The sequence below is a fragment of the Rousettus aegyptiacus genome, unplaced genomic scaffold, assembly GCF_014176215.1.
Source record: "Rousettus aegyptiacus isolate mRouAeg1 unplaced genomic scaffold, mRouAeg1.p scaffold_m13_p_2, whole genome shotgun sequence".
NCBI lineage: Eukaryota > Metazoa > Chordata > Mammalia > Chiroptera > Pteropodidae > Rousettus > Rousettus aegyptiacus.
In genome coordinates this window covers 128,433,550-128,449,522 of record NW_023416295.1, presented here as the reverse complement: position 1 = coordinate 128,449,522, position 15,973 = coordinate 128,433,550, and the positions used below count along the sequence as shown (strand labels likewise).

The 15,973-nt window shown below is 50.6% G+C and overlaps 1 protein-coding gene across 4 annotated transcripts; it reads right to left on the bottom strand.

Annotated features, from left to right (window-relative positions):
• Window positions 1-85: 85 nt before the first annotated feature.
• On the bottom strand, window positions 86-15,447 carry MAP3K12 (mitogen-activated protein kinase kinase kinase 12). 4 transcript variants are annotated; one of them, XM_016142731.2, is made up of 15 exons: window positions 15,196-15,446; window positions 6,773-6,946; window positions 6,465-6,673; window positions 5,937-6,120; window positions 5,566-5,757; window positions 5,134-5,292; window positions 4,828-4,986; window positions 3,999-4,107; window positions 3,635-3,744; window positions 3,397-3,513; window positions 3,161-3,298; window positions 2,376-2,991; window positions 2,128-2,219; window positions 1,766-2,039; window positions 628-1,373 (listed from the first exon to the last, which is right to left on the bottom strand). In XM_016142731.2, the coding sequence occupies exons 2-15, from the start codon at window positions 6,907-6,909 to the stop codon at window positions 1,275-1,277; spliced, it is 2,595 nt and encodes an 864-aa protein (XP_015998217.1). In that variant the 5' UTR covers window positions 6,910-6,946; window positions 15,196-15,446; the 3' UTR covers window positions 628-1,274. The 4 variants fall into 4 exon arrangements, with proteins under 4 accessions (XP_015998216.1, XP_015998217.1, XP_015998218.1 ...); XM_016142732.2 differs by having other exon boundaries at window positions 2,128-2,198; XM_016142730.2 differs by having other exon boundaries at window positions 86-1,373; window positions 2,128-2,198; window positions 6,465-6,946.
• Between the last annotated feature and the right edge of the window lie 526 nt (window positions 15,448-15,973).

Sequence of the window (15,973 nt, the reverse complement as noted above, 5' to 3'; positions counted from 1 at the left end):
TTGCTTTATTTTTTTTTGCACCTTTTATCCTCAGAGGACAAGGACCCTGCTTGGGTTTTGAATATAATAAGCCTTTATTCCAGTCAAGATGTTTTCTTCTCTTTTACCACTCCATCTTTTTTTATAGCCCTTGATCTGATTTCCCTTGAGCCTACATTGCAGAATGACCTAATAGCTATAGCAAGCTGGCTGTGCCCTTGGTACCTAAGATTGGGGGTTACATTTTCCTAGGACTAGTCTGCAAGGAATAGGCAAACACATCCACTGGAGGGTGTGGGACGGGCTGGGGTGGAAAGGGGTGCACATGGCATTCACATGGAATGTGACTGGGATTCAAGTTGCTGGGAATATTTGTCCATTTCCTATCTAAATCCTTTAGTGTGTGGTTTTTAGTAATTTCATTTACTATTTTTCTCTCCATATTAAGAATGGGTGTTTTAAGACCTGCCCTTCTTTTGAGTTACCTGCTCCCATTTATGCAGATAAATTTAGAAGGTTGGAGCTTTGATGATGTTAGAAAAGCATAAAAGGAAGTAACTCATCCAAAGTCCTTAGATATCTGGAGCCCAAGGCTCTACTTAACCATGTATGCTGCCCCATTTGTTCATCAAGAAAACCCTCAACAGCTGGGCCTGCATGGAGTGGTTATATTTCAAGGTTTTTCACAGGGGTTACAATATGACAGTCCCCACCCCAATCAAGCACCAAGATAAAAGCAGGGACTTAACACCCCAGTTCTTCAGCTTGAGCCATCACATGCTTTCACAATCTCTTAACCTCCCCCTAGACCCTAAGCCAGGGCTTGGGCAGAGAAACGGAGGGACAAAGAAATTAGTTACATTGCCACCTGAGAAGCCTCAGAGGGGAGGACCCAGCTTTAGCCTCCCTCCTCCCAAGTGCAAAATGTGTAAACAGTAAATGGAAAACAAAAAAGTGCAGTTAAGTGGCTCCCTTTCCTTCTCCCCTGGGATTTGGGGGAAAGGGTATACAGGAACATGACAGGCAAGTCTGGCTTTTCTGTTGCCTTGACTGCTAAACATAATGAGGTGAAGCAGGAAGGGACCAGTTTGCCCTTACCCACAGCTCTAGGGCAGTCCTTGTCCTTCATTTCCACAGCTACCAGTGTCCCTAGAGAGTATCAGGTGAATTGGTCAGGGGTCAGTCTCCCTTGAGTCTGACAAGGCTGGGACAGCCCTGTCTTTCTCTGTTGATTATGTGGCGCATATATATTATTTATATAAATATTTCTTTATGTACAAGAGTAAGAGTGGCTTTCAAGGAGGAAGGGAGGCTGGGGGCTGCAAGGCTTCACCACTGTTGGAGTTGTCCAGTTCAGTGCTGTCACAGTCTGAGTCCTCAGAATTGGGAGGACCCTGTAAAGAGACAGGTATGAGGCTTAGCATCTCTTGGCAGTACAAGTAGATTCCTTCAGGATCCTTTACTGTCTTTTTAATAGCTTATTGATTTTACTACCTCCAAATTTCATAGCTCAGGCCATTCTCTAAGACACTACCTCCTAATTTCAGGATTCCTCCCTAGCTGCAACTTAGAAGCAAACCTACTAAACTTTTTGTGCTAGTTCTAAGCTATATGCATCATATTCCACCATGTGAATATTTGCTCTCTTGTATTGGAAACAGGCGCAGATACTGAATGACTTGCAGGCTAAATACCTGTCTTTCTGACCTCTGCATCTGTCTCCCCAGTAGCTCTCAAATGACCAGGTATCTGCTCCTTGTCCTCTATAGCTGTTTCTGTGACTCACCTGCTCCCTTCTGAGTAGGTTCTGGTGTTGGATAGGCAAGGAGCTGGGTTCAGGGCCAGGAACCACCTCTGAAACAAGTGGGTCCAGTGGGATTTCTGAACCCTGGGAGCACATGTCATCAGACCGCTCGTCTGGCCGCTCATCTGTGTTGGTACTGCCAACTTCAGGTGTGCCGCTGGGGGAAGGCTCACTAGCTGTCCCTTCTTCCCCATCTGATGGATTCTCAGAGCTGAAGGTGGATAGTGACTGGCGCATATTCAGGCCCTGAGGCCACCTATATGTTACAGAGACAGGCTACAGCTTAACTCTGGCTTGCAACCCAGGAAGCAAAAGAATGCCATCTACTGTATTGCATTACTCACCTCTGGCTTGATGTCAGTTCTACTTCACTGTCCACCTCTCCTTCCTCTTCCTCTGAGGAGATGCCACGTTTCTGCAGGATAGATGAGTTGGGCTGTGGTCAAAAGTGGGACCCAGGAGAAGGGAAAATACGGTTAAATAGGGAATGGCTTAAAACAAGAACCTAATATGGGAGGTGAATTATGGATTTGCTCCCCAGGGAGAACAAGGAAAGGGAGGGGAAGAGCTCAAGAACCATTCCATACTTTACCTGACTTCGGGTGACAGCAGCCCTGTACAGCAGTGCAGCTGGGGTCAAGTGCTGGGACCCAGCCCGGCTTCCTCCCCGTCCTGCTGTACCTTCCCTTCCAGTTCCCAGCAGCCCAACACTGTCACCAGGTCCTACTGGTGGAGGTGGCTCCCCTTTTGCTCCCCCAGGTGAATCTGGGCTGGTGGAGCCAGGCGCTGAGCCCTCGCTTGGGGGAGTGTCACCCCGGGCTGGAGGTGGTGAGCCAGGATCCCCAGCTACCCCTGTGGCACCCCGGCCCCGGGCTCCCAGTGCTGCTGACAACAGATCAGGGGATGATGAGGACATCTTTCGTAATAGGAGGTCATGGTGGAGCCCACGGAGGGCTGGAGGGCAGGCCTCCCAAGCTAAGGGTCCCCCTCCTAGCACCCCTGGTCCCCCAGGTTCATGGGGTGGCACAGCTGCACGAAGCCCAGGCAGGTCCCCACAGCTGCCCTTGGCGCTGGCCTTGCGATGACGGGTCTTGCCACGGCGACTCCGTCCTGGTGAGGGGGGACCCTTAGGACAACCAGGAAGACCCACCCCACTCAGGGCTGCGTCTAGTTTTGGTAGCAAAGACTCTGTCTTGAGGATATCCGGCCTGGTGGGAGAGAGAAAGTACAAGTTGGAGATCACCTGAGGGCACTTCCTAACCTTGGGTAGTACAAGGCAGTATCTCCCCATCTAAGTCTTTATGGCATTCTTGATTCCTACCCCTGCTTCTCCAGCAACCCCCTTGCCATTCTCGAACCTTGGTACTTTAATCCCACCTTTTGCTGTGGGGTGACAGCTTCTGTGGGACATTCCTCTTCTTGATGAGCTTCTCCATTGTATTCCCATGCAGGAGGCCTCTGGAAGGGTGTGACTTCAGCAGACCTGGGCACCTCCGCTCCAAAGCTTGCTCCCTTCTAAAGACAGACACCACTCAGAGGCACCCAGGCTTAGTAGGATCTGAATCAGGCACAGCTCCATGAAGGGATTGAGTGCATAAAGGCCATATGGTTACCTGAGGAGCTCCCTCTCTTTGAGCTCCAGCTGTAACATAAGGGCATTAAGTTCCATGTACAGATTGTTGGCTCTCTCCAGCTTACGTTCATAATGTTCCCTGATGTCTAAAGCGTGTCTGAAATGGACAGAAGGGTCCCAGAGGTGAGATGGCTTCGTCCGGTGCCATAATTTACTCATCTCTGGGAACAGGTCCACAGTTCCCGTTGGTGAAATCACCTTTCCAAACAGGCACACACCTGAGCTCCTCCCTCCTCCGCATCACTAGCTCCTCTTCTAGGCGGTGCAGACAAGTCCCTTCTGACTTAATTTTTTCAAAGTGCAGCTTTACCTCTTCCCGCCACTCTGCCTGGGGGTGGAGAGAGTGAGGGTTGAGTGAGATTCCTTCACCCAGCAGACCTGTAGAAAGCCTCTGCAGGTGCCTGCACTGCTGTAAATGGTGTGTTGGAACTAGGAGCAAGCAGGCACACGATTGACCAAGACTGGGGTCTCACCCCACCAAGAGTTCATCTTTTCTACCTCAATCAACCCCTCTTCCTAGCCTCCCCTCGGCATCGCCTCAGACAGGGAGCTGAGGTGTTCATTTTCCTACCCACAGCACACCTGGGACTTGAAGTAAGTCTCTTGGGGCGTGGAGAGGACATCTGCTGAGGCAATGTCCAGATGCAGCAGGATCTGTCGGAATGATGGACGATTTCGTGGTTTGCTGTTCCTGGAGGGAATGGAGTTGGGGGAGAGGAATGAATTTCAAGGAGGACCAGAAAGGAACTAAAGCATCCTTTCCCCAAAGGATGTCCCAGAACATCCAATCCTAGAATATACTCTGTGACAAAAGAAATCCCTTCCCTGGTCAGTTATCTCCAGGAAATGTTTATACTCTGTTACCATACCAAAGTATTGCAGTAAGGAAATCTATTTGTTTTTCAACTTGTTTGCCAACCTTTTTCTGAGTGACTCCACTAAAAGAAATACACTTTGGGAAATGCTTAACCAAGATAACAAATCTCAACCTTCCTTCATGACTGGTTTGGAACCAAGGATCCTGGCCTCTTCCCTCCTGCATTCTTAGGCAGTCTACTTGAGGCTCAACCAACCCTGCTCTGTGGCACTGCGAGCCCCTCACAAGTGCTTCACAGCAACCTTGTGGAGCAGATACTGATCCCTATTCTACTAAAGAAATGGGGATAGTGCTTGCCCAAGGTCACGCAAATTCTGTCTTTGAATCTAATGCACCTCTTCAGATTACTGGTCAGTCCACCTTATTTCTACATTGTAGTTTCCTGGATTCACATTCAATCCTGAGGTCTTCGAGAGCCATACCTAGAAGCTGTCCCCCTTTCCCTGTGCAGGATTCTGGGTCTGGATGCCTGGGTTCTAGGTGCTAACCATCACAACACCCCTTCGCTTCCCAGCTTTGCCAGGCCATCCTTACCAGCACTGGCGAAGCAAGATTTTGAAGCCATCTGGACAGCTGGAGGGCACAGGCAGATGGAGACTGTTGCTTCCCACACCCCAGATAATGGCTGAAGAATCTACATCTTTGTAGGGGATCTCACCAGTCAGTAGTTCCCACAGCACCACACCAAAGGACCTGGGTTAAGAGGAAACATCACATGGGAGGTACTCCCTCCAGAGGACCTGCTTGCTAAGACTCACTTCACTTGCATTCAGACCCTTGAGCCACCCTCCCTCCCTGTGCTGGCCATCTGCTATTCTCAGTCCTCAACCTGGTCCTCACCAGATGTCGACCTTCTCAGACACAGGCTCGTTGCGAATCACTTCAGGAGCCATCCAGGCTACTGTCCCTGCAAAGGACATCTTGGTGCTCTTGTCACTCAGTTCCTTGGAAGTGCCAAAATCGGAGATCTTCACCACATCGTCATATGTGATAAGCATGCTGGTAAAGAGTGTAGTCAGCTAAGGTCCAGGCCTCCACACACTTCATCTACCTATGGCAACTCTACCTTTCTGTTTTAAATCATTTGGGACACCCAGAGGCAGGGGGCTCATCATGGCCCTCCCAAAATAAAATTGTCACTAGGAGGGGTTTCTAAGATGGCCACATGGACTTAGGACAGGGTCTGGAAGCAGGAAGATGGCCACACTAACTTGGGTGGTGTCATCTACAGGCAACCATGCACATTAGCTCCCTGCTTGCTTGTGTACTCACTTGGGAGACTTGAGGTCTCTATGGATAATCTTGTGCAGGTGCAGGTAGTTCATACCACCGGCGATGCCCATGGACCAGTCAACAAGTAAGGATGGGGTGACAGGGCGGCCAGCCCGCAGAACTTCATACAGCTGGCCCTGGGCGCAGAACTCCATGAGGATGCAGTAGCAGGGAGCCTGGGTGCATACACCCCTACGGGCCAAACACAGTGGTATAAAGCCAGCCCAGCATTCACTTGATTATACCTGGAACCTCCATGCCCACCCATGCCATTTGGATGTCTCTTTCATAAAGGGTGAGGGTAGTTCCCTGCTGCCCAGGTAGGTCCCTGCCCTTAGCATGGAATCCCCAACCCCTGCCCTGGACCTTACTTGAAGGTGATAATGTTGGGGTGCTTCAGCTTTCGCAGGTGCTTGATGTCAGTCTCCTTCAGGTCCCGTACCTTCTTCACAGCCACCTCCTCCCCATGGAAGCGCCCCAGGAAGACAGCACCCTGGGCCCCTGAGCCCACCCACTGCAGGTCCAGGATTTCCTCAAAGGGGACCTCCCAGAGGTCTGTGGACAGGAGGCACAGTGCCACAAGCCTCAGAGAGAGCCATGCTCAGTGCCTTGTAACGGTTGGACACAGGGGAAGGCACTGGGTTAGCTGGAATGACTCAAGGAGTGTGAGGCAACAAAGTAGCCAAAATAGGCCAAGAAGACTAGGTTTGAGGGGACAGGAAAGGCAATGGATGGGTGGGAAAAAGCAATAAAAAGCTGGGAAGTCAGTGGCTGATGGATGAAGAAGAAACTTGGGCCAGGCGCTAGGGAAAGAGGGTCATCAGATGACTTCAGTGGGGTTGGCCAACAGATCTAGGGCTCAGGGAGACAGGGAGAGTCCCCATGAAGACAAAGCCTACCTTCTTGCTGCTGCTTGTGCTCTGTGGAATAGGCTTTGCCGATCATGGTCCAGACAGGGCGCAGACAGCCGAAGAGACCTTCAAGGAAGCCGCTGCCGCTCTGACACTGCAGCCGCACCTCATCTGCTCGAACTCTGGATGCCCGACTCTCAGGGGACCCAGTAGCTCCCCCTGGGCCCCCTGCATCCTGCTCATGTAGCTGCAGAACACTGTTGGCAAAAGGCTCAGGGGGCGGCTCTCCACCTGGGGAGGGGCTGGGCCCACCCCCGCCCTGCCCACCCAGCGGCACTACGTCTCGAAGTACACACTGGGTAGGTGTCAGGTCCTTCTCAGGGGTGCAGTCAGAAGTGTCTGGGTCCAGCTTGCGCATGGACGCCTCGCTCAGGGTGGACATGAAACCCCCAAAGGAAGGGGAGGGTGTGCGAGTCTCATGGAGGCAGGCCATGGCCTCTGGGCCCCAGTGTGGTGGTGAGCGGTGGGCCCTGTGGGAACAAAGGAGGGAGAAACAGTCAAAGCCACAGGCACACCAGCTCAGAATGCTCACCCTAGAGGCAGAGGCACAGCATGGGTTGGGGAGCTAGGCTCCCTAATGGAAATAACACTTGAACCTCACCCTTAGGTACCCATTCACCTCTCAGTTTCACCTAGGACCCATCTTAGGAAATCTGATACACAGGCTTCCTCTAGAGCATCTATTAGTAACACAAATCTTCCTTATTTAGGTATATAGGTAATGCATTTGAGTATCATTCTCAGACACAGTAACAGTCCTGCTCAGGTACATACTGGTAAAATACATCTCAAATTCAAGTATTATAGTAATAGACTACTCCCTGCTCCCTGTAAGAGTACTGTAATTTTCCTCTGGAGCACATATTTCTTTTACTTGAGGCTCGTATGCACACACATCATATACAGGTCTCAGATATACATACACCTTTTACTTTGAGTCTCAACATTAGGTACACAAAAGTCACACACCAAGGGCTCCATCACACTGGAGCACACACAGGTGACACTCGTAACACTGAGTGCTACTCAGGTACTCTCAGATGACATTCCTGGGCCTCCTGTATACAGGCGATGTACCTGGGCTTCATAATAATGTACTTACACATGCTACAATTGAGACTGTAGCAGAAACACTAAAATCAGGTGAGGGTCATCCTGAAGCCCACTCAGGGCTCATATCTGGTCTCCTATAAGGGTGCTTACAGGTACATACAGGGGCCTCTTCAAGATAAGTGCAGGCTATAACCAATCAGCTCCATTATCGTCCTAGCACAGTTGGGGAATAATGCAGAACCATTGATGGGGGTGTAGAAGCTGTGTCAGGACAAGCTGTAGCCTATTGCGTCACCTCACTTAGCCCCTCAATCAGTCCAGCTGTTCCTCCAAGGATCAGAAAAGACCCTGCCTCCTCTTTCTTCATTACTCCATCCCCAGCTTTTCAAACCAAGACCTAGCTTTCCAGACAATGAAGATTTGTCCCAGTTCATAGCTGGATGCTACTTAAAAAAACAATCATTAAAAAATCTGAATCCTAAAAAAAAAAAGAAAAAAGAAATCCCACACACATCTGAATCTCTGAATCCTAGCCTTGCCTCCGCCACTTGCCAGCTGTGTCACTTCAGGCAAGCAATATCTGAGCCTCAATTTCTCCAACTGTACAAAGGGATAAACTTGCTATCATTCAGGCACAGCTATTTATTCAACCTATACCAAATCGGGCCAGAGCTTGATACCGGGTGTATGCTCTCTCATCTCCTTCCACATCTAGTTAATTACCAAATCCTGAGATAGGAGGATTCCTGAGGCCAGCAATCCTTTAATTGTTCCTCCTAGTAGGGTCCTTTTTTAAGCCCCTGCACCAGAGCCTCTGAATCACATTGAGAGGAGTGGCAGAAATCTACACACAGAAAAGGCTCACTGGACAATGATGCAGATTGACGTGGAGGTCTGGCACCTCTGATGGTCTCAGCTCTTGTAACAATTACCAGGCTTCTCAAAAGCTTTTCAATGGGTGTGGGGTAGGCCTGGAATCTGTGTGTATAACAAGCACCTCAGATGATTCTTATTAATGCCGGGAAAGTTTGAAAAGCTATGACCTAACGCCATTCTAATCTCTTCTCTAGTTCCATGTTACTGCTTTAATTCAGGCCTCATTAGCTGTGTCACCTGGCCTAGGACAACTATCTCTTAAATGGTTTCCAAGTTCCTCCAAGGCCTCTCACCCCATTCTCCACCAGCCTTTAGAACTATCTAAAACACAAAATGGCCAGCACTCGCTCTTCTGCTTCAAATCTTTTAGTAGCCCCCGTTGCCCTCGGTCCAGCCACCTCATCTCCATGCTCTGGCTCCTTTTCAGCTTCATCCCCTACTGCTATTGGTACCCAGGCCATATACACTGAGTTTGACATCCAGATATATCAGGCTTTTGTGCCAGGGCACCTAATGAGAATGGCTAACTTTTATAGAAGGCTTACTATGTATGTTAGTCTCTGTCACAGGCACATTAGCTCATTTAATCCTCAAAAAAAAACCCAAAAAACTCTAAAGTAGGCATTTTTCGCCCATTTGACAGATATTATTAAACACCTTGCCCAGGAGGACTTAGGTAGAAGAGGCTCAAGCTCGGTCCTCTGTCGAGTGCTCCGCATGGAAGGTGCTTTTCAAGCTGGATCTCTTGCCCTCTAATCTCACTTTATCTTGAAGTCTTCTTCTCTGGGCCTGCTGCTCTGAGTTACTGTCCCTTCAGGGATGGCACAGTTCCTTATGCTTCCTATCATGGCTCCCATTATCCTGGATGAACAGTGTGGTTGGGCGTCTGGCTCCTCTGAGAGCTATGATTTCACATGGGATTCCAGAGCTTCCAAGAGCACCTGGCGTGCAGGCAGGTATTCAGCAAGGTGAGACCACTGCTCTACCCACTCCAGAGGATCCTCTTAAGAGCTATACCTACACTAGCTATGCATTAGCTCCCTCATTCCTCAGAACCGCCCAGTGAAGGAGATATTATCACTGGTCCCTTTATTCTTGAGAAAATTAAGCCTCAGAAAGCTAGTCACAAGTCAGGTTCAGCCTCCGAATCCCCAGCGTATCTCATGAAAGATCAGTGGCTTCAAGAGGTTACATGTACACTCTAATACAAATGACAAACACAGGCCAAACGACGTGCCAATACACCAAAGAATTTCCTCTGGAGGACCTGAGGGATGTTGTCTGCGCCCCATTAGCAAGGATTCCCTTCTGGACCACTGAGAACACAGGCCGGACTCTCGGGCGCTCTCTCGGTAGTCTAGCAGGGCAGGATGGTGGGGCTGTCGTTTAAGCACAAGCTAGGGCTGCTTGCTTGCCCGCTAGAAATCCAAATGAGAGCCATTCGAGAGGGAGAGGAAGGGGTTACTGGCCCAGCGCCCCCTCCCCCTTCCCGACCTCCTTCCCGACGGTCACGTGGCGCGGGGCGCGTGGCTGAGGGCGGGGGCCGGGCAGCGGGAGGAGGGGTCCGGGTGGGGAAGAGGGGACACAGCGGGTTGGGGGAAGCGCTGGGTGCTGCGGCGTAACCATGACGACTGGGCCCAAGGCGGCGCGTGAAGTCACCAGGACAAGATTAGCCCAGGGTCACGTGAGCGGTGGCGGCGGGGGTGGGGCTGCGCCTGAGCCCCGCCCCTGGCGCGGGCTGGCCCACGTGCTTGTTGCCGGGATGGCTGCGGGAATCGCAGTCTTGGACTGCGGTCCCCTTTCGCATTTGTGCTCCCCTCCTGTGCATACCTCCCTCGACCCCGCATGCAGATCTTCGGCCGGGGCGGGACTGTTGAGCGATTGTTGCTGTAGAGCGGACTTAGGTTGGCATTGGTGGTGCAGTGCCACAGAGAAAACAGGAAATAGGGAGAATAAACAGAAAGAACGACAGACACAGTTGGAGAGACTGAGCTGAGAGACATAGACCGAAATAGTGTGGAGCAAGGGAGAGTCAAAACTGAGGAGGGACTGAAAAACTGATTTTGAAAAGCAGAGAGGACGCTGAGAAAAAGGCGATGAAAAGGGATTGAAAACGCGGAGATCATTTGTGCCCTCCCCAATTCGTCTTCTAGAAGCTGAGCTTTGAGAAGGCACAACACCTGGCTCTTTAAAAGTGTTTTTCAGCCTTCATCTGGTGTTTGGCTACTAGAAGATCTAGGCATAGAGAGGGTGACAAGTAGCCGAGCCTCCCTCCAGTTCACCAGATTCCCCGGAGGGCCAGTAGCTGGGGAGAGGGTGAGAAGCCATTTCACCTGCTTGTCTTTTAGAGCAATGGGAGCAGCTGAAGGAGATGGGACCAAGGGAAAGGGCGGGAATCTAGCCAGACTCAATCCACCCTCACCCTGTTCTCAGGCTAATGATTACTAGATTGACCTGAAGGAGTGGCAGAAAAAGCTGAGACCCCCCAAGAGATTCCTCTCTCCCAACACACACAGTTTCCTTTCTCTGACCTGCCAGCTGTGTCCCACTGCCTCCCAACTAGGCCTTTGCCACCAGGACTTTGGTGGGGGGATAAGCCTAGGAGCCCCTAGTCCAGACATGCGGTCACCCTGGGGGAGGAGAGCTGTCTCCCCTGCCATCAATTATGCAAAGCATGGGGGAAGGGCAAGTATGTGACAGGAGGGGATGGGTATCTCAGTCATTCTGTCTACCATATTTGCCAGTGTTTAACTGTGCTGAACTTTGCTCCAAATTGGGTGAGGGGACAGATTGGTCCCTAACCTACACATCTTCCAGGGGAAAAGGCTCTTCGAATACCCTGGGAGGCTCTAATTCAGTTTCTGCTACCAGATTCTCTGCTTTGGTGCTGGTTTCCAGAGTGCCCCTTCAGGAGGCTGCAGAAATGGATTGGGGGCAGGGAGTACCCTACACACCCTTAAGGTTCTCTAGCCTGAGATGTTGGAGGTTTGTGGCAAGGGAACACTTTGAATTCTCTCACTCCCTTCTGTTCTAACATCAGAATTGCAATGCCACGCTTTCTGTCTGGCTGTCTTGGGGGCTTGGTTAAGAGGCCAGGCCAACTGTCTAAATTTTGAGCACTAGCCACTGTCCTGGACCTCATTTGGCACTCAGGAGGAAGTTTTCTGTTTTGAATGGGAGTAGGGAGGGAGGTCTTCACGGGTAAGGAGACCCAAGGCCTTGGAATTCTAGTTCTACCTCTGCGAGCTTTGAGATTCTGAGCGGATGAAGGACTCTGGCCACTTGACTGCAGCTTGTTCTTGTTTTACTTCTTAAGGAATCCATGGTCCTGGCCCCAGGGTTCTTCTCAGATGAAAAGAACTACAGCTTTTCTCAGTGCCCTCAAGAGAGGGAAATGCCTTTTCTTGAGAACCTGGGGAAAACTAGAGATCTCTCCTAAATCCAGACCTTCAGCTTCATACAGGTCAAGCCCTGAGCTCCTAGTGGCCACCACATCTTCCAGCAGAGTGGGCAGAGATGGGGCTGGGGGAGAAAGGGGAAGGAAGTACTGTTTAGGAGAAAAAAAGAACCATCTTTGGATTTGGAGCGATCAGAACTAGAACCTCAGTTTTATCACAAATTAGTTTAAGGACTGTAACCTGAGACTCCCAACCCTACCTCATAGGGTGGTGAGGGTTAAGTAAGACAATGTAGGGAATGCCCTGAACACAGTGCCTGGCTCCTGGCTTCCTCTTCCTGGTTGGCTGGACATCAGGTCTTTCTTTGTGGATTTTGGAGAGGCCATGTCTTCTGTCTGACCAGAAAAAGGGAGACTTGGTCTCCCATCTTCTACTTCCCTATGACAAATCTCGATTTCAGGTCTCAAGGGAACCAGGTCACAATGGCAGTGGTATGTTAGAGATCCCAGTTATTCCTCTACCAAATCTATTGTTCTTCCTCTGCAAATCCTGCTGTCCCACTTCCTCTGAACTGAGGGAAAAGGCCCAATTCTTTGCACCGCATCCTCAACCTCTGGCCAACATGATCCAGGATCACCCCTCAGCCCTACCCCTCAAGGTCTCAGTGGGAAGGAGAGGGTAGGAGCAAGATATGAAGAGCCATGGGGCTAACAAAGGGTCTATTCTGCTCAGAATCTCAGGAGAACCTGGAAGAAGTTCAGCATATTTTAACAAATAGTTTCTGAAATGAATATGCATTTTAAAAGATTCTGAAGGTTAGATACCAAAGTATAACATTTTCTGGGTAGCTGGAATGGCGGGTGTTTTTCTTCATGTTACCTATGTATATTTTCTAATGTTTCAATAGTAACTTTGAATTGCTTTAAAATAAATTTAAAAATATATTTTAAGTTGAAAAAGGAAATGAAAGTTAAGAGTGTTCATCCATTCCTTCCACCTAGCTTGAGACAATGTGCTAGAGAGGGAGGGTAGATGGTTTGAGAATCAGAGAGGCTTGGTTGGCATTCTGTCTTTGCTCTTGACCATTTGGGCAATGTGGAGTATGAGACTTTTAACAAATCTCAGTTCCTTCAATTCTAAATGGGGACAGTGGTACCTGTGTCACACCATGGTAATGCAGTATATAACATGGTGGGTAAGAACACAAACTCTGGGTTGGTGAGATCCTAAACTCTAGCCATATACTGATTTTTTCACTCTGAGCAGATTACTTCTCTAGTTAGTTTCCTCATCCCTAAAAGAGACATGATAACACTACTTAAATCTTAGTCCTATTATGAGCATTATTGAGATAATCCAAATAAAGTTCTTGGCCTAGTACCTGGCATCCAGGAAGCCCCCTTTAAGCATTAGTCATGTGCAAAAAGTGCCTGACAAGCACTAGTGGGGGTTTTATACATGTAATTCCCATCTTTTCTTTCCCTTTTCCTCTGCAAAGCAAGAGGCAGTAGGGAGGGTACAGGTGGAAAGGGAGGTGGACAAACACGAGGGATAAAAAAGAGCAAAGAAATAAGAAACCAAAGGACAAGGGCTCTTTATCCTGGATGACCCTTCGTCTGTTCTGCAATAGTGTCTTTGCTTCCTCATCACCTATATGACCCTAGTCCTTCTGGGAGCAAATAAAACAGACAGGTCTCTGTGGCCAACCTTTCATGAAGCCCCTGTGTCCCCTGCTCCATCATAACCACACTTTACTACTGCCCCAACAGGGACTCCTGAAGAGATTGATTTCCTAATCCCTTCTTCTTCCCCAGCCCAGGCAGAGGAGACATAGCACTGCACATGATGAGCCATTTTGCCAGTAGGTGAGTCCAGGATGGAGGGTACTCGAATTTAGGGTCCCCTTCCTGGTAAAGCCAGGCTACCATGATTGTCACTTCAAGGGGAAGACTGGAAACAGCAGTTGGATTTTGGAGGGGTTCTGCCATCATCAGCTATAAGAAACCCAGGAAGCCCTGAGCCACTTTCTTTTTTCTTGTCTCCTCTGTCCATAAGTGGGTTTAAATAGGGGATAGATATTTAGTTGTGTGTTTTCATGTATGCTGGAGTGTAGACATCACAAAACATTGGTCTTCTCAGCATCACCCCAGTTTCCACTGTGAGTAGGTGACTGGCAGGCTTGACAAGGCAGCTGCTTCTTCCTTAAGTGTGAGAGGAGAGTGCAGGCCCTAAAGCTCAGAGGAACGTCAATGTCTGGATGGGAAGGCCCAGGGCGCACTTAGGCCCTTTCCTTCCTTAATGATTTCTGCTCACCTCCCCTTGGTATGACTATTTTGCCTTAGTATGATCCTCTGGCTGAAAATCAGAGCTCCCAGAGCCATGGGTTCACTCTGCAAGTTGAAAGGGAACTGCAAGCCGTAGAGGTAGGCTTGAGAGGACTCTGGGCGGGGAAAAGCCCTCCAGGTTAAGGGCTACTCATCCACTCTCCTCCCCAGAGGGAGCAAGTAGTGGAGCTAAAAAGCAGGATATTCTACTATTTCCTTCCACTGTCTAAAGAGCCTCTGACCTCTTCTCTTCCATCCTCTCTTCCAAGGCCATTGTTATCAGGCATCTCAACTCTGTGGAAAGGATTCGTGCGTCTTTATAAGCCAAAGAGTTTGAAGAGTGTGTGGGGGAAACGGAGGAGGTTCATGAAAGGCCTGGATTGGACATATGGGTTAGGGGAACCAGAAGAGATGGAGAGAAAGAGGGAGAAAGACACATATGAATGGGGGAGGGTAGGATGCAACAGCTGGATGGAAAAGGTGAATACCACAGCTGGAGGGGATTAGGGGCTTCAAAAGGGAAGGGAAGGGGGACCATCGCCTGGGCATCCAGGAACAGGTGCTCTCTGCCTATAATCCTCAGGTGCAGCCTAACTATGTGTGTGTGTGCCAGTGGAGGTGGGGGGGGGGGTGGATGATGAGGGGGTCTGTGGGCACATTAGGCCTTGTCTTTCCTTCCCTGTTAGGGGCCAAAACTCTTCTTCCTCCTCCCCTCACCGCCCCCCCTCTTCTTGAGGAAGAGTGGGAGGAGAGGAGGATGGTGTCTTGCCCGCTACCCTTAAGGTCTTCCCCTCAATCATCCCCCCAACCCCATGCAGTCCTTTCCAGCTCTCGAGGTCCTTCATCTCCAATCTAGGCCGCGATGTCCCTCTGCTCCGTTCCCCTCCTTTCCATCCCTACGGGCGTCGGGTCCAGGTCCCCAGTTTCTCTATCCTCCCAGCCTTAGCATCCCCGCTCCGCCCTCTCCCACCCCTCCACATCTGCATTCCGACCCTCCCTCGGCACCCAGATCCCAGAACCCGGACCCATCCCTGGCCCCCACCCTCCACAACTCGGCCCGGCTCTCACCTCGGGGGCTCCGCGGCCGCAGCACAAAAGGCGGCGCTGCTGCAGCTCGGCTCCGGATGCTGCTCCCGCCTCCTCCTCTATCTCCTCCTCCTTCTCTCCTCCCCCCGCTGCCCTCGACCGGACCCGGAGCGCTGTCACAGTCGATACTTGTACGGTGTCCAGGAGTACGGATATCAGCCACAGATTTCTTCCCCCACCCTCCGACCCCTAGCTTCGTCCCCACTCGGCTTGAACTCCCGCTCCTTCCTAGGCCCCCGCCCCTGGCCCCCCGGGACGGACACGCCCTGAGCGGGGGATGCTGCGCTGGAGCCGCCGGCCTCTTAAAGGGGCCCGCTGCTGCCATCCGGCACGCTCCTGTCTTGTCCCTGGCCCGTCTGGAACAAGAGTTCCAGGTGACTGTCCCACCCCGGGCCTTACACCGATTCCGTAGGAGCCTCCTATGATCGGTCTTATAAACTCCCTCCTATACCCTGAGACAGCAGCCCCTCATATGGGACGCCCCCCCCACACACACACACACGCTCTAGAGTTGCTCCCCTTGTCATATCCATTTTGCCAGCTTTCTTTCCCTTGTCACTACTCCAGTTCCACCCAATGGGAATCTAGTCAGCTCAATGCCCGTCCCCCTCCCGTGTGTCTGGATGACCCCCTCCTTATTATTCCAAGATTCCTCTGGACCTCCACCTTCGGAACAAGCTATCTCTTCTTCCCTGACCCATTCTCAGAACACTCATTAAGAATCAGGCATTTTTCGTGATCTCTTTCTCTCCAAGGTCAC